Raw genomic sequence first — 27,568 nt, forward strand, 5'->3', positions numbered from 1 at the left:
GCTCATGTGGGATGGGGATCAGACATATGCAGCTTTCATTCCTCTGTCTGGTAGGCCTAGAGATGAATCACCAGATGCAACCCCAGAATTTCGAAGGGATGAGGACGCCGTTGAGTGAGCGTCTCCTTCAACAAGACACAGTACATGCATCCCTATCCCTATTTTGCGGTGTTGGACAAGGAGGGCGTTTTTGGACGTTTTGCGTGACTGCGCACAGGATGAGCTCTACTGCATCGTTGTAGTGAGCAGTTGCGACGGAAAAATAGTAGGCCTAGATGGCTATTTGGGACCCAACGCGGCAGAAAAATGCTTGCTCGCGCTCAAGCGATTTAGCGGTATAACCGCTACTATGGAATCGAATTTAAACGACATACACGGAACGTGTCTCATCACGACCAAACCCACTTCGTAGAGCCCAGTTCCTGGAATTTCATCGCAACGCTGTGTGATACGTGTAACCTTACGTGTCATAACACCAAGTAACTCGTCGTCTGCGTGCACAACCTGCAATACGATTTGAGCTCTCTTTTCTGCCACATGCACGTTCTAAATCTGAGCGAACTGTGTGTCTTAGCTCGGAAAAGATAAGAGGGTTCAACATTGGCGACCACCGTTTCCACGATACCACGCAGTTTTTCAACCTGTCCTTGTCTAACATGATGGAAACGCTCCTTGCCAGCGAGAGTGCGTTTCATTGTACCCGTCAAATGTTTGGTGACTGTTTCCGCCGCCGCCTCCTCAGGCAGGGCATTTATCCGTATGCCAGTTTTTAAGCGTATAATTCGCATTCCGCGAAATTGCCTGCCTGCCTGCCTTCCGCCGTACAACACTACCGCCAAAGGAAGCTTTCAAAAGTGACCTGAGCGACCAAGAAATCACGGATGAGGATTATCAGTACGCTCTCAACATTCTGGAATTGTTCGAATGTAAGAACCCTGGTGGTTACACGCGTCTCTACGTCACGCTCGACGCCTGTCAGCTCTGCGACGTCTTGATGTACTTCAGGAAGATTGTGCTAGAGACGGATAGGTTAGATATCCGACGTACCGTGTCCCTCGCCAGTTACGCATGGAGCAGCGCTCTGAAGCTTACCAAAGTCCAACTCAAGCTCATGAGCGACTGCGAGATGTACGAAACGATCGACAAGAGAATGAGGGCAGGCATTTGTAACAGCTTCCACAGATATTGTCGGGCTAATCATGAGGGGTGCGACGATTACGACCACCAGCAAGAAAATACTTTCATCCAGTACCTCGACGTGAACAGTCTGTACCGATGCGCGATGACTTTCCATCTCCTGACAGGTGGTTTTGAGTGGGTCGATCCTTCGAGGTGGAGCAAGATCGATTTTGTCAACATTCCTCACGATTCCGAAATGGCTTAGACTTGGCTTAGACTATGGTTGACTTATCGTATCCCAAAGAACTGCACGCGCTCACCAGGGATTTTCCCCTGGTACCCGAACACAGGTGCGTGGACGAGAAGAAACTCTCCCCCACCAGCAACACTTGAAACACGAGTTGGCACTGAACGCCCCTCCCACTAAGAAAGTCTTACTGATGTGCTACGACAAAGAACGCTATGTCGTTCATTATGCATTGCTAGCTCCGTGCGTGAGATTGGGCATGAGAAAAAAACGTGTTCACAGCATCCTCTCGTTGCGGACCTTCGTGCACAGAAACGTCGTGTTGAGCTACGGCGCGATAATAAAATTCGAGCGACTGCTGTACGAAACGCTCCACAACAGCCACTTTTTTCTAATCCAGGTCAAGCCACTTCCCAGCAAACACATATAATTTCCAGATCATCCCGTTTTCATCTCACGGCCTCATCGGAATGAGTTGATCCATGCGTCGTCCCCCGGATCTCCGGGAGCGAGCAATAGGAAATCGTCCCATATTCATCCCTGCGAGAGCTGCCTGCGAGGAATGCAGACGCCGCGAACCCTCCCCGCCTCCAACTGCGCTTGCGCGGTACGCAACTGCGGCTTTATTTCGTAACGTTACTACGTGATCCTTAAGATGATCGTTACCGAACACGACGTAAAATTTATCGATTTCATTCTACATGTTTTCGCATAGCAACATCCAGTATTTTGTAGTTTTAATAAAGAGCGCGACTTGTGCTGCTTCTTGGCGACCAGTGGGAGCGAGATTCAAACGTTCAAACCGTTAGCAAGCTCCTCCGAGTTGCAGGCTGGAGGTTGTGGTGTAATGTTACATTTGCGAGCGAGTTTCGGAAGTCCATCTTTTACCACTGCGCGGATCTAAGATGGCTGCTAGCGGCATATGTTCATTTATTTGACTGCTTGCGAGTGTAGCTGGGAGAAAAGTCGCCACTCTGGAACCAGACTGTACGCTGAGGTGCCAAAAAGTGTGGATGTCATCATGCACATTTCGACGAATTGTCAGTGTCCCCGTGTGTGAGAGCCTGCAAGCGATGCTTTCCGTAAGGTACAGCGGCGAAACTAACAACGTGACAGCAACGAGGGTAGCCGGTACCCTCAGTCAGGGCATGATGATTCGACTGACAGCAGTCCAATGCTCTGGAACACGGCGCTTTTCGATCCCGCAGTTCTCAAACGAGTGGTTCGCATGTCAGGCACATTTAGCCCCGCCTTCCGATGAAGGTACAGGACAGGTACAGGACAGGTAGCTTTCAATGAAGCTACAGGAGAAATACATGTGTTACACCAGTGAGGTTCAGATACGGCTCATTTGAGCAATGCTTGTACGGAACAGGCGTTGCCGATCGCAAAGTGCCGACGACTAAAGTGCATGGACGCTTGTACAGATGTTCAGTCAGAGTGCAATTCTGATGGATGCTCTCCACTGACATACATGGACTTGTGCAACGTTCAAGGTAAATTAATTTTTATTACCACAATTTGGGAAGCGTTGAGTCAGTACACTGTTCTTTGTAGAAAATTCTGTCACGCAAACTTGTGCAGCATTACTTTTTTTCCCGCTCTGAAAGACCTGTAAGACCCTTGTATGTTAAGTGAGACACTGTTACAGAACACGATCACTCTCTGTTGAAAATAGGAGAAATGCTGTCACGCTGTCTCTGCTGCAGCATCAAGCGCAGACCAATCCAGGATTTGCCGTACGCCACCACCGATGTGACAACCTCATTCTCGCCGTATGATTCATTCCGCTGTTTCGTGGCCTTACATTGAACGTGTTGTACTTTAACGCTGGTAAAATTAAGTCATTCACCACGCAGTGTACGAAGCTGGGCATCCTGGCCCTAAATTTCCCATCGGGGTACGCAGAATTATGCATTTCGAGCCATACAAAACGCTTTTAAACATGCTTTCAGCATGGTCGGCAAACCAATTCAACCAAATTTCAGAAGCGCTGGATGAGCTTGTCACTTTGTGCGCTCCATATCGCTTTCGACATTGCCACAGAGTCCCACACAGTCCGCCAAGCATACAACGATGCAGTGGCAGACGAGGCAAGTGGATGAGCGTCTACTTCAGCCAGTAAGGCAGTCAGCCCAGCTGTCTCAGTCCCAGTCAATAAGGCAACCAGACGCACAAACTTCACAGTATGGTATGCCAATAGAGATGCTCCCAAACGATATGGTGATGCGTTGGCTGTTGTATGGTGAACTAATTGCAAAGGAAACCGTTTCAGCTGTGCATATCCCAACCAGAAATCAACAAGATGAGCGGCCTCTCCCCCGTACTGCTGCATGTATATCCTCCACGTGGTAGGAACATTTTCCTGCAGGTTAGAAGTGCATTGCATATCATAATTCCACCGGCCTCGGTGGCTCAGTCGGTAGCTCAGTTCGCCTTCTGATCCCTAGATCGCGGGTTCGAACCCGGCCGAGGACGCCAGCAATTTGGTGGCAGGGTATAAGTTGCTTAGACACGCCGTCTTCCGCGAGGGACGTTAAATATGGGGTGCCGGGTGATGAGCTTTCATCGCACGTTAAAGAACCCTCAGGTGTGCAAAAGGAATTCACAGACCTACCGCTGTGGCGTCGCTCCTGATCTCAGTTGTCTCGCGACGTAAACACCCAATTATAATTATTATTATATCATAATTCTGTAGTCAGCATCATAAAAAATAAAAAAAAGGAACGCGTACTATACCAAGTATACGATTTCCTCAGCCATTAATTCCTTTCCTTTTCTTTCTCCCAGATATTGTGCGTGAGCAGCTGGTGCTCTTAACGAGTGCCTACATCTCAATTTTTCTTCGTTTACATTCCATTCATGTGTCACATATATCCAAATCTGTAAACACATTTCTAGCACTCTGTACTCATGCTTTGAAGTAAACCATGTTTATATGCCAACGTCTTGGGCACGTCAGCGGAGCAGATGCTTTGCACATCGGTCACAGGTATGTAGCTTTCAACGTTTTCCTTCATTTTGTGACAGATTGCATCTTTTGTACGTTGTTTCTTCTTCTAGGTCTTAGGGTGTTAATAGGTGCTTCTCGAGGTCCGTCTCAGGAGATCTCCCCACATCGGAAGTAAATACCTCCACCTTGCTTTTTTGCTTCCAGTGAAAGGGCGCAAAGCAATTTATATAATTTACTTGAACCTTTAGAGCTTAAGTGCTCAGAATGGTGCATACCACGAAGCTTATTGAGGAGCACCACACTGCGCGGCTTGACCTCATACTGGGCAAGTTAACAACGGCACCAACGGTAGGACCTGCAGAAAATGACATCTTGAGGGAGCCAGTCTAATATCATCAAGAGCTTCTGCTTTTCGATGTCTCTCTTTACCATCACAAAGGCTATACTTGGGACGTTCTGCACAACCGCACGCATACTCCACGCGCATTGTCTACATGTATTTGGGATAAGGTTGTGCGTAAAGTTCTGTTTTCATCAGTTGGGTAGCCCATGGCTTTTCTTAATGTTGCGGGAGCACGTTCTTCTGAGATGCGGGGGCAGTGACGAAAGGGACACCACTAGACTGATCCAATGTCAACTGATGTCAGATGATGTGGCACAGGACTTCAGTTACAAGGGTCATAAAGGGAAAAAAAAAAAACTTCAGCGCCCTCAATCTGGGACAAGATTGTCATTCGTATGTGCTTTACTCTGCATACTAAAATGCTTATAACACTCAAATCATCCATTTGCAGCCTTGAAACTGTCTTATCATGTTCTCATGCATCCTCAAACGACTAGAATGTTGCCCGCTCGAAGGTTCACCCAGTGTATAAATTTGTGGATGGATTATTTGCCTCCGGCAACCCTGCTTTCTCTCGTGGGGTTTAATATCCGCAGTTGTACGTAATACTTATTTGAGTACTACAGTAATAATAAATTTTTAATAATAAAGTTGTTATTAATAACGTTGTAATAAAGTAATTCCAGGTAATAAAGTTGTTGTTCTTGAGTACTACATCCACTCTAGCACGATTTTTGTCTTTGCTAGAGATCTCAATTGAAAAGAACATTTTTGTAGTTGCAATGCGATACTTTTTCGCAGCCGAGTAGACCTGCTTGCCAAAAGGGCTGAGGGGAGCTATACTGTGATATTTTCTGGAGCATAGTTTGTCCAATGGAAGTACTGTTCACAATATTTCCTTGTGATCTGACTTGAAACATTGTTCCTTGAAACTCTATTATGCGACGGAAAAATCGAAATATTTTGTGATGTACAGTATGTCTCAGCTACATATGATGGAACGAGGAATGTAACAAGAAAAGGTGATAAGTGTTGTATATCAAGAACAGTTGCTGAATGTTTCGAAAAGTAGTATGCTTTGTTCACATGTATCTTTTCCTTGAGACAAATTAAGTGTGAGTAATTTGCACTGTCTCGAATAATTTATTTTGGGGCACAGATTACAGTTGTGTCAGACCACAACACTCTTTCTTATGTAACGTGCACAACACCTCAAGTCTCTAAACTTGCGCGTTGGAGTCTCGCCCTGCAGCGTTATAACGCCAACATTGTTCACCGTAAAGGCACCGCGCACATCAATGCAGACCCGTTGTCACGACTTAGGTTTGAGTAGGTCGCGAGCATTGATAGTGAACACAGGACCTCCGGGGCACTGACAAGTTCACCTCTTGGTAGTGTAGTAGTGTTTCTCTTTGCTTGACTTTTGTGTTTTATTTTCACCAGTGTGGACTATCCAGAGTACGCCAAGAGTACACAAGTGTATGAAACTGGACCGTTACGTTTGTTTCACGTATGATTGTGGTGACATAGTGACGTGTCTTAGTATTACCGTCTCCACTACATTGTTGCGAATATTTGTTCCTTGTTATCCTTATTATTATGTTCCTTGTGGAACAATCGAGCCTCACAAGAAACTTTTCGGGGGAGCTGTAAGGTTTTCATTGCAAACGCAAAACATTATTCAGTTATAAGAATCCCACCACTCCCCCGTAGTTAGTGCTTGATGTTTCCCATGTACTCCGGAGTCCGGTTTGGCCTCGGGACTGACCCACTTGGTCGGCACGTCTTTGTTACTGGCCGAAGTAATCCCTTGAGCCACTTGCACTGTGCATACTACAGCATGTTCAAGATGGCGGATCTGCTTTCGGGATTTAGTTTATGTTGGAAAGGGGACGTTCACGTGACAAACCTAGTTATGTTAACGAATTGAGTGTTTGGTTATGGTTTCACGGCTTTGATTTTATTAGACCCTGCGTATAGAGGGCAGTGGTCAATTTCGTACTTTATAAGCCGGTGCGAGCTTTTTTCGGATAGCTCGAGCAGGGACTCTTGCTACAGGAAGGTCTGGGACCTGAAATCTCCGTCCATCCACGCCAGGTTCCTGTTTCGTAAGACTCTGCCTTGATTTTCATTGCCTTGTACATAGTGTATATTAATTAAACACTGTTGCTGTTGAGTACTTCGTTCATCGGACGTCTTTTTTGGAATGAACCTCTGCCCCTAGAACGCATCACGAACCTCTCTATGGGAGAGAAACTATACCATCTTTCTGACCGACGCAGGACTATCACTTGGAAGTGCCATCTGAACTCGTAACAATCCCGAAAACCCGTCCCGGGACCCCGGGATTGACAGCAACAAATCCCGAAATCCCCGGACAGTATGGCTCCGGATTGACAATGGCAATGGCAATGAATGGCAAAATGGCTCCGGATTGACAACCCTAGTACCTATGCGTTAGCGCCTGATTGGGGGCTACAATTCTACAGATGACGTAGCAATAGCTCCTGAGAAAATGGTAACTTGCCAAAAATTTATCGTAAAGTTGGCCCACAATTCTACGATCCCACAATTCGCGGTCATCCCCCCCCCCCCCGGGGGCGCTCCGCCACTATGCTCAGCCGCTGTGCGGCAAGTGATTACAGGATGTGAATTGCAGGATGTGAATTCAATGGGCGACAGCGTTTATGCCAATTAACAGCTAAAGAGAATAAAATTTTTAAGATGTCATCGTCTAATACAGAACAACACCATGCAAAGAACCCCTGGAGACATGAAAGGCGCTAGCAGAATATAAACCTAGTGCACCCTGGCCAACTGAATTTTATTGCATTGCGCCTATGGGGATTCCGTCGATTTTTGCACAGGGCCCATGTTTAGACTACGATTTTTCGACAATGACAGTCAAATTCTGGAAATGTCATCGCATATTTTTAGTCACTACGTTCTCCAGGCCACATACTAACAAAGGCACGATGTGTGAGTGTTAATCCTGATGCACCCAGGGCCTTGAAAGTTGCGACTCAGACAAGGTTCCCCTCCTAGGCGCTCGACGGACGAAGTCCCAGTATCGTCGCGGCTCTCTCATGCTGCATTCAAACGGCAGGTATCAGCTTTTAGTCCGTTACGCAACTCGTATCAGCACCGAAGAGCAACGATAATTTCTTCTTTGTCATTGTTGTTGTGACTGACACTATCATCAATGCACATAGAAGCCAAGATGCGGTACCCGGCGTGATAAGATGTCCGCGTGATTTCGAGTGGAGCAAACCATAGGGGGGTATGTCTTTATAGATGCATATCGATGCGTATATGCATTGGTGGCCAAGCTGTATCAGGAAATCTCATGAATTTCGGGGTGGGGGGGAAATTCAGGGGGAGTGTACAGCTCCATGGTGAGTGGAGGTAATGAAACCCCTGGAAAGGACCGCAATTATAGCAAAGTACCTTAGCGTAAACAGCTGAGCGGTATAGTTATTAGGCATTGACACATACAATTCATCAATGAAAAACTTCACTTGACACACCAACAGAAATTATTATACACAATTCTATAATTATCCCAACGTTCAGGAGCACTGAAATTGTCGGTTTACACACTGTATTGTTGATTCTGCTTGCATTTTCAACGTGAAAAAGACAAAAATCAGGGAAAGAAAAATAATTAAAAACTGTCATACAATGACCCTCGTACATAACTACCCGATCTAAATTTTTTCCTTTTTTTCTCTCTGCACCTCTGTGTGCTCCGTATAGTTTTCCGCGCATGATATCCGGAGAGGCTGCTGCTATGCTGCAAGCCCATCAACTTAGTATAATAATTAACATGATGCCGTTCTCTGCACTTGTCTCCACTGTTACTACTTAATCATCATATTACCTACAGTGTAGTTTATCAAAATGCACGTTCAGACCAGATCGCTATAACTACTTGTTGAGGTTCATGAGTCACAAGAACTGCTCGAATGTAAATGTGCTTCCTAACGTCGACAGGAGCAGCACTACATCGAGCAATGCCTGAAAACCTGCTTTCATTCCGATTTCTTCATTATTTGGGGGAGGAAGGGGGCAGCTGTATTATATTTAGTAGTCAGGAGCCTTCGGGGCACAGAATAGCTGACAGCAAGCCATGTCCATGCGGCCCGCGTGTGTGAGAGCCCTGATTACCCTGATCTAAGCAGTGCTTCACCATAAGCGAGAAATAAATAATGTACTCGAGAGCGCGTAGCACTTGTTTAGCGTTATCTCCAAATCTGCTAATCAACAACTTTATTTTTGATGTTGGGGTGTATATATGTATATATATATATATATATATATATATATAGTTGAAATAAATGGGAGACAGAAGACGAAAGTAGGGGAAGTAACAAAAAAGCGGTTTATTAAAACTTAAAAATCATAAAAGTTAGGGAGGATGTCTACGTTACGGCGGGAGCTCCGCCTTCTTCGGGACAAAAGAGCTAAATGCATTTAGCTCTTTTGTCCCGAAGAAGCTCGAAAAGAACGGTCCACCGTTCGAAACGTCGTGTCTGTAATTTCAAAATGAATTAAATGAAGTCATCTGAAAATATTCCTTTGGTGGTGCTCTGTGCGAACTTATTTCTTCTGTGTATTAATACGGCGCCGTCTGAATCTTCAAGACCTTCAAGAATATATATATATATATATATATATTATATTTGTGGAGCACCTTACATTTTCCACGCATAATTATACTAATGGATACAACATACATCTGTCGACGTCTGTACTCCGCTCATAGCCGCAGTTACTTCGCGGCGCTAACACGCAATAAAAAAAACTGAATACAACAAGATCCGTACGGTGCATCCGATGCACCCTACATTTGTAGTTGTAAGGGACGAATGTCGCCTCGGTAGAAATACTTTCACCCGCTGGGTCACGTCACGGTAATATTTGCTTTCCAGGCGGGGGGGCGGCAGACATGCATTGTAATTCAGAGATGCGATAACACACCACCAAACGCGTTTCAAAATGAACACCCAGAAAAAAAGCTTATTTTCGTGTTATTTTGGTTTCGTCACTGATTTTCCTTTCCTACACTTCAGCCAAACAAATTTTCCTACATGCGGAAGGCAAAATCTGACATGGGACTTTAAGTTTTCTAAATGTTGTTTAAATTGTCTATTCTTGTGCTGTTGTCAATTGCCGTGTGACCTATCCACCTGCGACTATACCTACAAGTATGGGTAAACAGTACTGTAAATAGACTAAAATAAAACTCACTCAGTGTTCTCTACTTCTTCACTACCTCGAGTATGGGTGACCTGTATTCCTAGCCACTGCTGGGATTTGGGAATATACACGTCTTCGATTCTGAATGTATTTAGTTCTGCACCAAAATCGCTGGTCCAACGAAATCGCGTTTGATCAAATCATTGCCACTCGCAGACGCCACCACTCGCATCGCCATAGCACTCGCAGACGCCAAATTGTCCATGTCTTCCAGTTCATTTAGTAATAAATCTGGATGTAAACGTGATATCGAAGATGTCATAATTTGATTACGTAGTCTGTATATCCATGCTTAATAGCTACGAGTCCGCTGCCCATACATGTTTCCCTTGCTACAGCCTGCGATGTAGCGTTTGGTCAAATCGTCATTTTCAAGCGACCAACGAACAAACAGGAGACAAGATCACACACAAGTCGCTCTGTTGTTTTTTCATGATTGTTCTTTGGTCGCTTGTGGATTTACACCAACCAGCCCAATCTACGTACTTCAGACATTTTGCCAAATCGTCGCCGAAGTGGCACTCACTGGCGCCAAATTTTCAGTTTCCTCTATTTTAGCTCGTAATAACTATTGATACCAACCTGATACTGACGGTATCGTCATAAAATTACGTAGTCTGTGTATCGTCTGCGGACCGTAGTTGTTGTCCTTGCTGCAGCCTTAGAACTCGCATTTAGTCAATTTGTCGTCCAGAAGGCTATCACAGGCGCCAACCTGCCAATTTCATCTGGGAATCTCCCGATATCTGGAAAGTCTCATGCTCGTTCCCACAGTTATACATCACGTCTTATAACCCTGTCAGACGTACCAATTTTGTGTCACTTTCAGCGAGTATCACTTTCAGTGTCACTTGCAGTTAGTGTCATTCTTTCGAAGTCACACGGCATCTTTTAGTGACACTAAACGCAAAGTACACTTACGATGAAGTGAGTTCGTCAAACTCACTGCACTTTGCCTACGGCAATCAAGTATGTAGCCTCCACGGCAGGGATTAGGTAACAAGAAGCTTATTTTTTGAAAAGGGAAGAGACAAACCAAACGGAACTTATTTTTGGAAAAAATATGTTAAGACACAGCTGATTTATACAAGAGAGACGTAAGGATTTTTTGGTATGATTTACCCGTACTATTAACGTTTAACGCCAGGACTACTAACGTTTAAGACATACACATAAATATATATAAGAATTAAAGGTCAACAGGACATTAAGGACAGTTTTGGGTAGTAGTCATAAAGTGACATATTATAATAATATACTAGTCAGAGTCAACTATACACAGGGTGTCCTAGCGCTGCATTTCAAGATCAGTCCGTTTGCAAGAAAAACCTGTCAGTTTTTCTTTGACAGCGCTATGTCTTCGAGATCATCTCTACCGGTATCGCAGGCATCCTGTATATAAATACCAATACGCGGACCAACCGAAGTATATGTCGTCGGCTGTGCGACCTTCGGTCTTTCAAATATTATCCCCTTCGTTTTTTTTCTTTTTCGTCTTCTGTTCTCTTGCACGTAATGCATTGCGAAAGCAAACTACCTGAGCTCAGCTCTAGCACGTATTCGTGTATACAACGCTGCACCATAATGCCCAACGTGTGCGCGTGTGGACTTACATAAGCCCCTTATACGCTAGCCACACTTAATGAAACGGAATGGCGGTAAGTTCACCTCCTCACCAACTATAATCTTGTGTGACGTCGTTCTCTCCTGGCTTGTTGAAGGCAGGGGCGTGTTGAAAAAACGCAGTCATTCGGGACGATGGTTGCTCAGGAGGTGAAGTTACTGTCATTCCGTTTAAAGCATTAAGTTTGCCGCGTGCCTAGGGTACTAGAAAGTAAAGCACCGGCCACACTCATGCTGGTCAGAATGAAAAGAACATGCCAAGTTGGCTTTCTTTGTGGATTTAAAATAAAAGAAGCAAAAACGACCACACTGACACAGTATCTAAAACTCGCCAGTGGGTCTAGAATGAGTCGAACTCTCTCTTTACACTTGCTTTGTCTTTGTTACACAGACACTTCACGCTAACGCCGAGCACGGCGGCTGTCAGTTCTGACACAATAACGTGACACATAAAGTCCCCGAGCTCACGATCGCACCATTCCAATCCAACTGCATACCATGAAGCGTCGTTATTTGATTAACGTGTATTCGCGATCCTGACTGCTAACGAATAATTTCAATTACTTAAATGACTTAGGCCAAGGCAGCAGGCGTGGTTGACAGATATTCCTGGTGAGATTCCGCTAACAACCCCGCGACCTGAGCTACGTGCGCGGAAAGTCAACCCAAACCAGTAATTCATGGGTATGCTCTTCTTGTAACCGCTACTAATCTTGTCTTTCATGTCGCACAAACTCTTTCAAAATCCTGAACGATTACTGACGCCTTCCTGCCCACTTCAAACACTGTAAAACACAGACACGGAAGCTTCTTTTAACCTGCCTGTTGTTCTTCATTCGCACCCGTTGTTCCTGAACCGGTTCGGGAACCGAACCGTTTGGAAAGAACCGGTTTGAACCATTATAATTGCCTTCTGGACCTGAACCGGATCCGAACCCTTATCGCCGGACCTAAACCCGAACCGGACCGTTAAACGTTTCGGTTCGACTCTCTGCGGTAAACACCCTGTCCCTTTGCCGCCAGTTTTGCGAGCTCCCCCGGGGAGTTGGGGATAGAAGGAGCGGCCGAATCATGACCGAGCCAGGAGCAATGCCTTTTCAGAGCCCCGAACGGCTAGGTAGCAAACAACACCTAATTTCTCGGAACCAATGAGCGAGCGCGGACCCTGTAGCGTCAGCGCAAAGTCACAGGCAGATCGCAGGCTGGTACTGCTCTCCACCACCGTTGCACTCGGTCGCTTTTTTGCGGGTTACTTGAAGTTCAATTTCTGCGATAATTATAACTCGATGGGGTGTATTTGTTCTCATGGTGCATCTTACTGGCCTGCTTTACAGTTTTATAGAAAGTAAACATGATATTAAAAGTGACTTCTGTGCTACTTCCGACGAGTTAAAACGACTATGTCGTGAGCCTCACATGAACAATAACGTCGCTGCGACGGAGAGAAAAAGAAAAGAAAAGCAAGCCGGAATCTGTACATCGAACTTCTCTCCGACGGTCTCTATAGGAAACTCTCGGGGAAACGACACACACCATCAACATCGTTGCACCACATTGCTTGTGTTTTAATGCATCGTTCATTTCTACTAATTCTTTCTGGGTCTATTTGTACTCAACTTTCAATACATATAGTTGCTTCATAATGCCTTGCAATCTTTCATAGACTACGTGGGATTCCTCATGCAGATGCCAATGCTCCCTCTAACCGTTAAAAGAATCACGTTTCACACATTATATTCACCGTCACCGAGACGACGAAGTATATTCTTCTTTACTCTTAGTTCTCTGTCTCCGTTACACAGATGGGACTAAATACTTGATTGCTAGTTTGAGTCTAGCCCTGTCTACTTGTGATTTGTGTTTCCGTCACTACCACCACCTCAAGCTCAATGAAATGATACCATCAACATCGTTACACCAACGTGCTTGCCTTTTAATGCATTGTTCACCTTTGCTTTTAGTACGTCCTTTAGGGCGGTGTTGCTGCGCTTCGGACTGTGTTCTGTGATGCCGTTGGGCCGGTGTGGTTTCAATCTGTTGATACGCATTTCACATTTCGAGACCACTAGTTTATGTGAAAAAGCATCGGGAGGTGCCTCAACCCCTCGTTACTCGTTGCCCACTATACAAAGTCACCATCGATTCTGGGATATTCTTTATCCCAGGGATAATCGGAAACTGTGCAGCCTCCATTTATTTCCAGACTGCAATGTGCTTATGCGGAAAGACATCAGTATGTGCGTGGATCTATATCGTTACTCTCTACATGGTCACCATTGATATTCTGTGTGGCTGGGGTAAAGGGCAACGAGGGAACCTCTCTTGGGTACGAGCACAACTGGTTAGGGTCAGCCTGAAGCAGCAACTCTTTTATTACAATGATAAAACTTTGTGGGTCGGATGACATGTCGGGATCAGTTGATACTTGAAAAACGAAATGCAGATTACAGGTGAGCGCGGTGAAGTCTGTACGGCTTGTACGTGCTTCTAACGTACGTAACTCCTTACGTGAGCCTTGTTTCATGTACGCACACAGATGTGTACACTGCTTCATTGCTTGCTTTGAGAGAAATAAATTTTCGAAAGGACTGGTTCGATTTCGTTGCTTTATTTTGTTTTTATCACGCCGACGGAAGCTTTCTTTCCTTCTTTTCTTTAAATCAGCGAGAAGAAAGAGAGTGAGAAAAGGGCAATACGCACTTCTGTAAAGCCCTCAAAGGAATGCGGTAATCTGTACCTCTTGATCGTAGTGGGTTCGTGGTAACCGCTAAATCAGGTGGCACATTTTTGCATTTCTTACCCTCTGAATGAACCGCAGTCAGACGGTACCAGATTTGGAGTGTAAATAATGCTGCAGGCGGCGTCACAAAACATAAGAACGTGCGTTAAGTTCCAAGTTAAGCAACCATCTAAGCATGATACGTTGACACATTGCGTTTGTCCAACAATGCCGATGAGGACCGGGCACTGACGCGTCCGACTAACATTCAATGCACATCACATAGAGTATTTTACTACATTCTCTTTACCTTGACATTTTCGTTGTCCCTGACCTTCGTGAGACTTACCAGTTAAGATGCTCATCATGGTAGTCTTACCAGCCCCATTATGACCCAGGAGCACCGTGATCTCGCCTTTGAAAAATCTGACGTCAATGCCATTTAAGGCTGTATTGTTTTCGAAATTCTGTGGAAGCAACAGAAATACATAGTTGATTTTAGCGAATCATTGTTTTTGTTTACTTACCTTACATAATCCTTTTATCGCGATTACAGCTTCTGCATTCGGGTCTGTTTCAAACCGAGCAGGGTCCCGCGCCGCTAGCGCTGCGGTGTCAACTTTATCGACTGTGACGATGGGATTCCAGTAGTTCCGCTGATATGATAGAAAGCAGGAGAAAACAAAACAAAAAGGTCAATCACGGTACGTATTAGACAAGCGTGGCAAGCGTTTCTCATAGCCGTGAAACTTCGACAGAAATGCCAATATTGAAATATACTAGTTAGTCACAGTATGCGTGTGTGTGTGTGTGGGGGGGGGGGGGGGGGTGACACACAAGAGTGAGCGATGTCATATTTAGTGCTGATTGCCCCTTCTCTACTGTCTAGAAGACGAGTGCAAATGTTGTGACTTCTGGGGCGCTCCCGGCATTGTCTACACAAGTAACTCCCAGAAAGACATCATTAGTGAAAGTGATCATTATATAGAATTATCATCGCTAGTCGTACTTCTATGGCACCATGTAAATCTGAGGGCATGTTGCGGCCGTGGGATGTTGTGGCACGGTGTGTTATCCATCCGCAATGTATATCTGCCCTTTGTCTAACGTCTGTCGCGCATACCAGGCTGCAGCGTCCAGATCCTAGTATGTGCATTCACTGTTACATCGAGCGTGCCGGTAATTGAAATAGTGCATTAAACGTACATTGGATATCACTATACAATATTCCGTATCCGAACGAAATTCACTACCCAATACGAAAAAGACATGAAATTTTGTCTCCAGAATAAACGTGAAATAAAAAAGGAACTCAAATAAAATAAAACAAAATGCCGAAGCCGCTTCTGAGCGAAGAAAAATAAATGTTGCTGGAACTTTTTGGCGTTACATGGTTTCGTAGCTAGGGGGATGACGACGAAACAGTCTTCTAGCAGAAAAGGCAGCCGAGTGCGAGCCTGATACGGCTTGCAGACGCGCGCACTTATGGTCTTACCAGTTACGGTCTTAAGTGCCTACGGTCATTAAATTCTAGCCAGACGGTCAGTCATACGACCGTTGCGACAAAACTCAGATGTAAGGGCGACGGAGCTCCCGCAAGACAGTTTACGGCGTTCGCCCGAAACTGTCGAAGTCTTGTTACCAAACATCATGAACAAGATGGGGCACATTTCCTTCAATAACATTTTATGAAACATAACGTTCTGCGAACTTTCTTCGTGCTCAACGCCTTCAGTTTTCCTGGTGAATATTTGCGGGTTGCCCTCATTGTATCACGTCAGTCCGTGGTCATACCATCGAACCACTGCACTCCGTGCCGTCTGCATCCAAAACTGCGCAAACAACGAAGCATCGAAATTGTTTGAAAAGTAATATCGTGCGCTGTTTTTCGAATTTGCTACGTGCAAACCAAACGCTGTTTCCGAGTGCTCACAGTGAGAACGAAGGTGAATTAACTACATTTCATTCAACATTCGCACATTCTGTTACGGATACCATCTGGCTGCCTCCCAGGGTTTAAGGCCATATTTAAACTACGGCATTTTCTTAATGCCCTTGTCTCAAAGGCCATATGGGTGCCCGTCTGACAGAGGTATGATTACCTCCCGCATAAGTATCACTTTACCCAGGAATGTGATTCCCCTTTCTGCCCCTAGTCCATACAGCATTCTACAGGTCCGTGCGTTTTCAGTGCTGTGTCCGTGGATAAGTTTAGCTGGAAAAATTGCCAAGGTTGAACCATAGCCTCAAAAGGCGCCGCATTCAGTCAGCTTGTCCAGATGAATAAAACCGAACAAATGAAATTCATATTGATGTCACCTCTTCGCTTATTCACAATATTTTCGGACGAGCCATAGCTTATTGTAGTATTATGTCCGAAACTCTCAAGGCACCTATGCAAGAACAACGACAACTCGAAAAAGCGGCATATATCGAAAGCCTTTATCTGAAAACCCCACCAAAACATGATATATCCAATTGATATATCCTAGATTGGTTAGTGAATTGCACACAGAAGAAAAACGAAAATTCGGGCTTCATCGGTAAGGTCACCTACTTGCGGAGCGGCAACAAGCACTGGCACACATCCTGTACGTAGGTCGGCTCGTCCATTCATGATGGCCTTCACCGAGCTCACTCACCATGACATCATGGAGAATGCTGTGGCGATGAATGAAGGCTATGAGTTGACGTGACATTGAAGTTGAAGTTGACTAAAGGCCTATGGTCTGATGCTATGTTGATGTTCAGTGAAAGGCTATGCGATGTGATGTGATGTGATCGGTCTTGAAGTCGGTTTGAAAGTCAGTGTGATGTTGAAGCCTCATGCGTTGTGCGTCAACAATGGCATATCATAGGAGGTGGCCGTACAAAGCCAGGTGAACGGGCGTTCTATACGCGTTCGGGTGATAGCTATACGCGCGCTTTCAAGCGCTTACCGTCAGATGCACCAAACTCTACTGAAGGCGCCGCTACTGCTAGTACAGCTTAGCGCTTGAATTCCCACAAACCACGTTCAGTGGATAGGAGCCCCCAACTGTGCGCTGCACCAAACCCCACTTAAGCCCGTCACTTTGCAAAACTAAGCTAAGGAATTCTAAGGATCTTTATTCGTCTGCGTTGAGTGTTGCGTGCCATTGCCTGTTTAGGGTTACATGAGCACTTCACGCCTCGCTTAGAAGACGATGTCTGTGGCCTTTTATTGTGTAGTTGCAGCATTTCAACTGACAGCCAGATGGGTATACGATGCTGAAAAGAAAGCGGCGATGCCAACTTCTGCTATATATACAATAAATGTGCATGTACGCACGATAACAAGTAACGGCAACAACACAGTTTCCACGGCAATTATCTGCACTTACTGCAATGATGCGCACCTGTGCGGCTAAAGTTTTTCACAGACAAGGGCACCACATAAAACACAACTTTCGTAAGAATACGTAACGCCGAGTCACGGGTATAGTAATAGAAATTACGATGTACTGCTGCTTCCACAACAAAGCGAACTACGAGTGACGGAGAAATCAGGTCTTCTAAGTTCGCATACGTTTTAGTTGTACACCACTGTGCGGTATCATTTTGCTGTGCTTAAGCCAACACACATTCTGTGCTCCCGGTACATGGGTGCACACACAGGCACATCACCGAAGTCAACATGGTCGCTTACAAAAAACCACTACGATATCTTGAAAATCCGATTGTACACCTATCCTCCTCCTCAGATGCAACTATATTTGAATGGTACGACATTATTCTTCCTCGCAGGATTCCATTCGAGTAACCATTCATTATCGTCTCAGGACGATTTACGGGACGAATAACAGGCGAAACAGCTGGCGGCATGAGCTCGGCTCCGCGTCCCGAGCGGCCGACGGGGACGGTTCCGCTTGGTGGAGGTTTGACAAGAGTTTGAATGAATTGAACTTTATTGGCTGAACAATAATGGTAACACCGAGAGCCAGAGACATCCAAAAAGCTGGGGCCCGTATATGGTGGCGCTGGTGCATGGGAGCGCTGAAGAAGGACGAAGAGAAGCGGCGGAGGCAGTTCCTTGCAGGTGTAGCTCGATAGAGGGTGCAGACTGGCTTCGCTGGAAAAGAACTGGACCGAAACTTCTGGCTCGAACCGCAGACCTTGCAGACACCGGCCCTTGGTGGACTACAACCTACACTGCACTTCCCACTCTATCCCAGCTGCCGCCTCACTGTCACGTCGTACGAGGGTTCTCCATCATCCCGGGCAGGTCCGACGACATCCCTGGCAGCCAATACCTCCAAGGGAGTAAAATCACGTTTGAAACCCTCTGTTGTGCCTGTGTCTCGATGTTTCCCACTATGCTCCCCACACCAGGTGTAGGCCAGCTCACCGCGAGGTGAATGGGCTTATTCACCACAATTTCTGGCGTCCGCGACAGGACCACTATCTTTTGGTGGATGGCGAGCAAAGGAGGGAAACTATGAGCGCAGAGCTAGAGAAACTTATAGCGGCGGGTCGTTCATTGGAAGTACCCGAAGGCGAGCTTCGTGTGTGGGTAAACGAGCAGGTGACCCTAGATAGGGAGCGGAAGGCTGCAGAGAGGGAGGCTAGGGCGGAAGAGAGAACCGCGAGAGCTGCGGAGCGGGAGGCAGAAGAGCCATTGTTGCTGGCGGAGGAAAGGGTTTTGTCCCTTCGGGCTCAAGTGCAGGCGTCGGGAGTCAATGTCAATGGTGATCCCTCTCGTACTCCATCTAGGAATGGGGATGGGAATCGCTTTCGGCCGGATATGCAGAAAGCCATGCCGGTGTTCGATGAGAAGAGGGATGACCTGGATGCATACCTGCACAGGTTTGAGGTAGCGGCATCCGGTTTGGGGTGGCCGCGTGACCAGTGGGCCACGGCTCTTAGTTTGTCGCTAGCGGGAGAGGCCTTGGCTGTTTTCGGGCGGTTGTCTGCAGAGGATTCGAGCAGCTATGAAAAGGTTAGCGCTGCGTTGTTGCAGAGTTTCCGGTATACTCCTGAAGGGTTTAGAGAGAAGTTCAGAAGTTGCGTGCCTGACAAAAAAGAAACTGCAGTCCAGTTCGGAGCACGGTTAAGCCATTTGTTCGACAAGTGGGTAGCGACATCCAAGACTACTAAAGATTTTAAGAGCCTTCGAGATTTGATACTCCGTGAGCAATTTGTTAATCGGTGTACTTCGGCTCTAGCAGTGTTCCTGAAGGAAGGAGAGTATAATACGTTGGATGAACTCTGCCAACGGGCTGACAGGTACCTGGAGGCACAGGGATTGCGGGGTATGGGCCGCACCGCCTCAGACCTCCATAGTGATGGAGCGGATAGTACGCCGAAGGGTAGTGGGAGTGTTAAGCCCCCCATCTGTGTATTGTGTGGTAGGGCAGGACATAAGGCTTCGGACTGCCGGGTGTCCCCGAGACGGCGGGAGAAAGGCTCATGTTGGACATGTGGTCACGTGGGCCACCACGCACGTAACTGTGGGAAAAGGGCGCGTGGCATTGATGAGCAGGGTCGAGCTGCGTGTGTGTCACGTGCGGGAGATACTAATGAGGAATCCCCGGAACGGGAATCGGATCAACCCCATACAGAGCCCAAGATGGTAGTGGATATGGTTCAGGCCTGTGGAGGTGCCGGGCTTGTGGGAGAACTACCATCGTGCGTAGGTTTTCAAGGGGGGAGAAAAGTCGAGGTGTTGAGCGACACAGGGAGTAATATGGTGCTGGTGCGCCGTAGCCTGGTCACGGAGGAGCAGTTGACTGGGAACAACTGCACAGTGTACTTGGCCGACAACACGCAACGTACCTGGCCAGAAGCGCGGATAGACCTGCATGCTCCATATCTAGAGGGCATAGTATCAGCGTATTGTGTTGATCAACCTTTGTTCGATGTGATGATAGGCAATGTGCCGGGGGTGCGGACCGTAAAGACCATCACGGAGCCGCCCCAGGTTGAACAGTTGGACGGTATGGCACAAGGAGGGGAACCCTCTGCGGAAGGGGTGGCTGGTGTGGTTACAAGGGGCCAGACCAGGCAGGCTCGCCGATCACGCCCACCACTTAAGGTACCGGAGTGCATGGACAAAGAGGTGAGCAGAGAGCAGTTGGCTCAAATGCAACGAGCGGATCCCACACTCTCGCGAGCGTTCAGTGAGGTAGGGAAAACGATAAGCAAGCCGAGGTGCCGCAATGTTTACCTGTTTGAGTTAAAACAGGACGTGTTGCATAGGATATGCCGGTTGGAAAGCGGGCGAGACGTGGAACAGTTGGTAGTTCCGTCGGCCTTGCGCATGATAGTGTTGCGCGAAGCGCATGACTCGTTGATGGCAGGGCATCAAGGCCAGAGGCGTACGATTGATCGGGTGTTGTCAGAGCTTTTTGGCCTGGCGTGCAAGGTGACGTAAGGAGATACGTGCGCTCTTGTGATGTGTGCCAACGTAGCGCGCCGAAGGGCAGATGGCAGACAGCGCCATTGGGAAACATGCCTCTGATTCATATCCCGTTTCAGCGGGTGGCCATAGATATCGTGGGTCCCATTAATCCACCATCTCAACAGGGGAACAGGTACATACTGACGCTGGTGGATTTTGCTACTCGATACCCAGAGGCGGTAGCCCTAAAGAATGTAGGGACGGTTACGATAGCGGAGGCGCTAGTAGAGATGTTTTCACGGTTGGGCATCCTACGTGAAATCTTGAGTGACAGGGGGTCCCAGTTCACGGGCGACCTCATGAAGGATATTGCGAGGTTGCTGTCCGTTAGGCAACTACATACAACCCCATACCACCTTATGGGGAATGGTTTAGTAGAGATGTTCAATGGGAGCCTTAAGCAAATGCTGAGACGTATGGTTCAGGAGCAGCCACGGCACTGGGATCGTTATATTGCCCCAGCACTGTTTGCGTACAGGGAAGTGCCGCAGGCGAGTACAGGGTTTTCGCCTTTTGAACTGTTGTACGTGAGAACTGTACGCGGTCCTCTGGCGGTCCTGAGGGAACTTTGGACAAACCAAGCACCGGAAGAGGCAGTACCCGTGTACCAATATGTTCTGGACCTAAGGAATAGGTTGGAACAGACATGTAAATGGGCGGAGTCAGAGCTCCGTAGGGCCAAATTGTGTCAGTCTAGAACATACAACAAAAAGGCCCATGTACGTGTATTACACCCAGGACAGAAGGTCCTTGTTTTACTACCTACGGTACCGAGTAAACTTACCATGCAGTGGAAAGGACCGTACACAGTGGTCAAACGCCGGAACGACCAGAACTATGAGGTGCACATGGGCGAAGGTATCAAAGTGTTCCACATAAACTTGCTGAAACTTTACATTTCACGTGACACGACTGGATGTGGGGCAGTCGTGGGCGAGACAGTAGCTCGTGATGAGATTGCGTGTGCAGCCGTAGCTGAAGAAGCACCTCTTGATCAGCAGATTGATATCCCTGCTCTGGGGTTGGTTCCGGGACAGTCTTACAATGATGTGACATTCGCAGACACTTTGGGCGAAGGGGAAAAGGTAGAAGCACAAACGTTGGTCAAGGAGTTCCAAGAGATTTTTTCAGACCTTCCGGGTCGCACGAATGTGCTTAACTGCCACCTCAGGCTATCGGATGACAGGCCGATACAGGCAAAGCAGTTCCCAATACCTCAGGCGTTGCAAGAAACGATAGAAAACGAGGTCCAGCTCATGCTACGTATGGGAGTTATAGAGAAGTCAGAATCAGCATACCGGGCGCCACTGGTGGTGGTGAAAAAGCCAGACGGTTCTAATAGGTTATGTGTGGACTTCCGCAAGCTAAATGATGTTTTGGTATTTGATGCAGAACCGATACCTCGGGTGGATGCCATGTTAGCCCGAATCGGCAGGAAACGCTACTTTTCTAAATTAGATTTAGCCAGAGGGTACTGGCAAATACCAATGTCGGAGTCGTCTAAAGAAAAGACGGCCTTTACAACGGAAAGCGGCTTATACCAGTTCAAGTACATGCCTTTCGGACTGAAGACCGCGGCTGCGGTATTTACCAAACTTGTGAGGGAAGTTATCAGGGGTATACCGAACGTCGAGCACTATATTGATGACATACTTGTGGCAGCAGACACGTGGGAAGAACACCTAATGGTATTGCGGCAGGTGTTTGAGAGAATAAGGTCTGCTCAACTCACTCTCAAACCAAAAAAATTTGAGTTTGGAAACAGAGCAGTGTTGTACTTGGGGCATGTCGTGGGTCAGGGTCAGATCACCCCGAACCCTGACATTTTGGAGAAGGTAGGTGCGGCGCAAAGGCCACACACTAAAAAACAAGTCAGGTCATTCCTAGGCTTGGCAGGGTTTTATAGGGAGTGTATTCCGTATTTTGCAGAAGTCTCGGCTCCACTGGTTAACTTGACGAAGAAGGGTGCTAGAAATGAAGTTACATGGGAACCACAACACGAGAATGCATTCGCTCAGTTGAAACGGTGTCTCTCCACTCCGCCAGTATTGGTGGCGCCTGATTTTGACAAAACATTTATCCTCAGGACAGATGCTTCGATGCAAAGCCTGGGCGCGATGCTACTGCAAACACATGAAGGGGTTCCGAGACTAGTAACCTGTGCTAGCAGGCGTCTGTCAGCCGCAGAACACAACTACGCCACTATTGAGAGGGAGGCACTGGCTCTTGTCTGGGGTATTCGGAAGTTCCAGTGGTATTTGTTCGGACGTTCTTTATAGTACAAACAGATCACCAACCTCTGCAATACATTAAGAAGAACACGTGTGTGAACTCTAGGGTGACGAGATGGAATTTGTTTTTACAAGAGTATGATTTCACTGTGCAATACATCAAGGGCAGCGAGAATGTCGGAGCTGACTTTTTGAGTAGATTATGAGGTTTAAGCTGCAGCAGAGTGTTGCCCAAACATTGGAATATGTTGTGATTGAACAAGTGTTGCCGTCAACAAGGTTCTCCAGTAGAGTGTTGTTTCACTGTTTTTGGTACGGGTTCGTGTGACTTGTTTGGGGCGGATTTTTTGTAACATGATTACCGATGGTGTGTTAGATTGATCGGGTTGTAGCGTGATATTATTGTACAATAGAAATGTTTGGAAAACTGAACTAAGTTGCAAAATAGATGTTATCTGGTCGCCCTAGAATATGTCGCAGTGCGTCATAAGCGTATTTTCGTCACTTACTATATGGACATTGAGTGCAGTGTTGCAGAAGGACGCTCAGTAGGACATTACGTAGTGGCTTTATGGACATTGAACATTCAGCGTTGTTATTATGTACAATGTCTTGTGGTGGGGGGCTATATGTGGTGGCGCTGGTGCATGGGAGCGCTGAAGAAGGACGAAGAGAAGCGGCGGAGGCAGTTCCTTGCAGGTGCAGCTCGAGAGAGGGTGCATACTGGCTTCGCTGGAAAAGAACTGGACCGAAACTTCTGGCTCGAACCGCAGACCTTGCAGACACCGGCCCTTGGTGGACTACAACCTACACTGCACTTCCCACTCTATCCCAGCTGCCGCCTCACTGTCACGTCGTACGAGGGTTCTCCATCATCCCGGGCAGGTCCGACGACATCCCTGGCAGCCAATACCTCCAAGGGAGTAAAATCACGTTTGAAACCCTCTGTTGTGCCTGTGTCTCGATGTTTCCCACTATGCTCCCCACACCAGGTGTAGGCCAGCTCACCGCGAGGTGAACGGGCTCATTCACCACACCGTACAGACAAGTGCTGTATGCCTCCTCGAGCATGACTTAACAACGGAATACGTGAAATCGAAGGAGGAGGAGGAGAGAGAGAGAGAGAGACAACAAAAGAAGGGCACAATACACTGAAACACTGAAATGTCTACTGCACGGAGTACAGGCTTAAGTTCGTTAGCACTAGTAGCCAGGAGCGTCCGAACTGACGGGGCCTGGAAGAACAACGAAGAGGAGGCATCAGCGGAGCGTGTAAACGCGGCTAAAGTTCCTATGTAACCCTCAGGCAGATGACTAAAACCATGAAGGAACTTGTATAGGAGGACCCTTCGCGAGGAGTCTCACCGCATGTCGAACCTGGTCCAACCAAGTAGCGACTCTAAACGCCGCTGCAGACAGTCTGGACGGAGGCTCAAGATGGATGCACAGTGTTCAAGGATAGGGAGGACAAGAGCACTATACAGAGAGCAAAAGGCCTGTGCAGGTATATCTCTAGACGCTCTGGATACGTGTTCACCAGTCAAACGACACTCCCAGAACTTTCATCTCTGCCACCTCTTGTAGGCGAGCGTCGTATACCGAATACGATGCCTCCAGAAGATTCCGCTTTTGTTATGCCTGAAATAGATGCTCTTTTTGATGTTGAGAAGCATGCCATTACACTCACACAACCTGTATATCTCGTGCAAATCGGACTGCAGGACCTCACGGTTCGCGACCGTGTTGATCGTTTGGTAGAGTATCTGGTCATCTGCGCATCTCAGAACGCGGGATCTGATGCGGAATAAAAGGTCAGTGATATAAAGATATTTATATAAAGATAGACACATTCATATCATGAGCAGGCGTCCTAACACTGACCCCTGAGGCACACCGGCAATCATGGTACTTCTAGGGGCAAAGAGCACCACGGTAGTAGCCACGCTGAAGACGGTCTGTTAGAAAATTTACAATCCAGCTTAAAGTCACCCCTGTGATGCCAAAGGCGGAGGCTGGAACAACGAGGCTGTGGAGAACCCTATCGAACGCACAGGAGAGGTCAAGGGAAATTTCCCTGGAGCCATCCAGGGCAGAGCTCTGATCATTATGAAGTACAGAAAGCAGGGTATCACAGCTCGTCCCACGAATGAAGCCATGCGGTGTCTTGCAGAGGAAATTACCAGTCTCCAGGTGGTTGGCGATTTGACAGTCTTGGACAGTTAAGAGTTTGCGGACAGTCTTGAGTGCACCTATCGGAAACCGATCTCAACTAACTGTGCTCAGTTCTGCGTTGAGCGTCGTCGGTGCAAACGAGGGTTGGCTCCCAACAGCCGGCGCAACATTGTGCAACAAACCAACATACGCATGCGCGTACATCGGCCGCGCGAATACGCTACCACCTGGACAGAGCCACTCCCCCTCCCCTTCCCCCCGTGCTGAGACACGACAACAGTGGTAAGACGCGGCACCTCTCACCCGTTCTTCAACCACTGCCAGGAAATCCACGCAGTCAGGGGCGAGGATGACGCTAACACGGTAACCAACACCACATAGAGACGACAAGACCTCTGCATGCTTCCCTCTCCCGCGCCTTGTCGTCACACAGTCACGTCCGGCTGCTTCATCTGCTGCTGCTGACACCGTGAGATTTTACTTTGCAGATGCCCGCACTCCACTACGCAGATGATTACTTTATTACTGAACGGGCTTTTTAGCGTTGCAGCATGCTTGATCGACGAGCCCCTGTGCCACGGCTATTATTACAAGGGTTCTAACCGGGGGAATCTTAATCCTTCGGAAATCTCAAGGACAAAAATAATCATGAAAGCTGTCAATTGTGTCCATTAGATTTTCACTTTTGTTCAAATGTCACTGGGCTTTACCAATAGAACAAAGAATATGGAGATGCTCATATATATTAACACATCTTAGTTCATGAAGTACTGCGCTACATACTAAGCCTTAGTTGTAAATATGCAACGTTTTGGCCTAGGTTTGCAAGATTCATTTTAAGACCTGAACCAGTCACAAAAACGTTAGGCTGTGTTGACAGCAAGACAGGGAAGGAAGTCGTAGTCCGACGGAAGCTTCCACGGCTGACACTTAATGGTGTGCGATGTATACGTTCACTGCCTGCTCCAGTTATTTGTCTACTGCAAGCACGTCACATCAGCCACGTGGGGAAAAATAAAAAAGAAAGCAAGTACTAAAGAAAATGCTTTGCAACATCATGTGATGGAGCAACCCATGCACGAGCAAAGGCACGAGCAAAGGCACGAGCAAACTAATGAGTGCATCATATCAGCAGCGCCTTAATGTGATTCATTCACTCAAGTTCTCCGCAAACCGAGAGCAGTCACAACTAAAAAAATGTTGCAGAAACCACCTCGCTGGTTCTCTGCAATCGAAGCTTTGTGTCTGACGACTGACGACGACACGTACAAGATGATGTCAGATTTTGTTACAGTGCTAGATAACCACATCGCACTCCCTACGCAGCTCACTAAGAATATAAGGACGCAACTGTGCCGGCACCACCGATGCGACGCTCCTCAATGCCTTGTCGGTATTGGCCTTGTTACCGTCGTGTTTCTGTACTGAGCTGAGGATACGAATTTCTCTCAACGGCCACAACGGTCCAATGAAGAGCCACACAGACTTTTCCCGTCGCCGTGCGCAGCTTCCGGTCCACGATCTCCTCTCCTGTGGGTGGTGGCCGCTTGCGAGGCCGCATCTCATCTGACACAGCGAGTGTCTCGACACCGGGTGTTATAAACGGTTTACGATGCAATCATTGACGTCAGCGCCACTCCAGCGCGCCACATAGGAATCGGTTTTACATTGGGCTGCGTGCGAATGTGAACTAGTGCGTACTACCGCTCCGTATACGCGCGGCGCGGGATAGCTCCTTGAGCCGCAGTAAATTGGGTGCGATTGTGAAGGATGGCGTACACCCGCTGCGGTTTTGTTCCGCACCCTATAGTTCTTTGAAGGGACCACTTTTTCGACGTTAGTAGCTAAAGAACGCGACGGTCTTTAACCTGTCGGAACCGGAAGGTCAAGAGAGCTTTGAGGGAAGGTCGTTGGTGGGCTGGATGTGGCCAAGAGCCAAGCAATTTTGTGAAAGGGAGGGGTTGAGAGTTCAGCTCGATAAGGAATCCGAAGAGTACGGTTCGGAGAGGTTGGTAGTGCGGGCAATGGAGAAGAATGTGCTGTAGATCTTCTACGGCACAGCAGTGACAGCATTGGGGAGACTCAATCTGTCCCACGCGGTAACGCCACTGCGCTGTAAAAGTTACATCGAGGCGCATTCGATGAACTAATGCGGCAACTCGACGAGAGGTGTGCCGAGGCATGCGAAAAGAGAGTGGTGGATGAACTCTGCTTGGCGTACATGGGGGAGTATGTGAGCGGTCCATTTGCGGGAAGCTAGGGTAGCCACGAGGCGTCGGAGTACGGAACCATCGATCTCCTCTCAGCAGCGCAATACGCGTCCGTCTCCGAGACGAGAGAGCTTCTCCTGTGCTGTCGTCCTGTTCATTCCCTTTTATACCGCAGTGTGCTGGAATTCACAGGAGAACTAGCCTGTGCACTGCCTCATAGACAAAGCTGTAAGCCAATAGCAGATACATCACCCACGGCGCGGATGAGCCTCTG

General features: G+C 47.4%; 1 protein-coding gene across 3 annotated transcripts in view; it reads right to left on the minus strand.

Moving 5' to 3' along the window:
- Positions 1 to 27,568, minus strand: part of LOC135387031 (phospholipid-transporting ATPase ABCA1-like) — a 476,077-nt gene that overhangs the window by 291,468 nt on the left and 157,041 nt on the right. For all 3 annotated transcript variants that reach the window (XM_064616460.1, XM_064616459.1, XM_064616458.1), the window contains 2 exons: positions 14,791 to 14,919; positions 14,613 to 14,730 (listed from right to left, as the gene is read on the minus strand). In XM_064616460.1, coding sequence (XP_064472530.1) covers positions 14,613 to 14,730; positions 14,791 to 14,919 — 247 coding nt within the window. The remainder of the gene's footprint in view (positions 1 to 14,612; positions 14,731 to 14,790; positions 14,920 to 27,568) is intronic.

The sequence above is a fragment of the Ornithodoros turicata genome, chromosome 3, assembly GCF_037126465.1.
Source record: "Ornithodoros turicata isolate Travis chromosome 3, ASM3712646v1, whole genome shotgun sequence".
NCBI lineage: Eukaryota > Metazoa > Arthropoda > Arachnida > Ixodida > Argasidae > Ornithodoros > Ornithodoros turicata.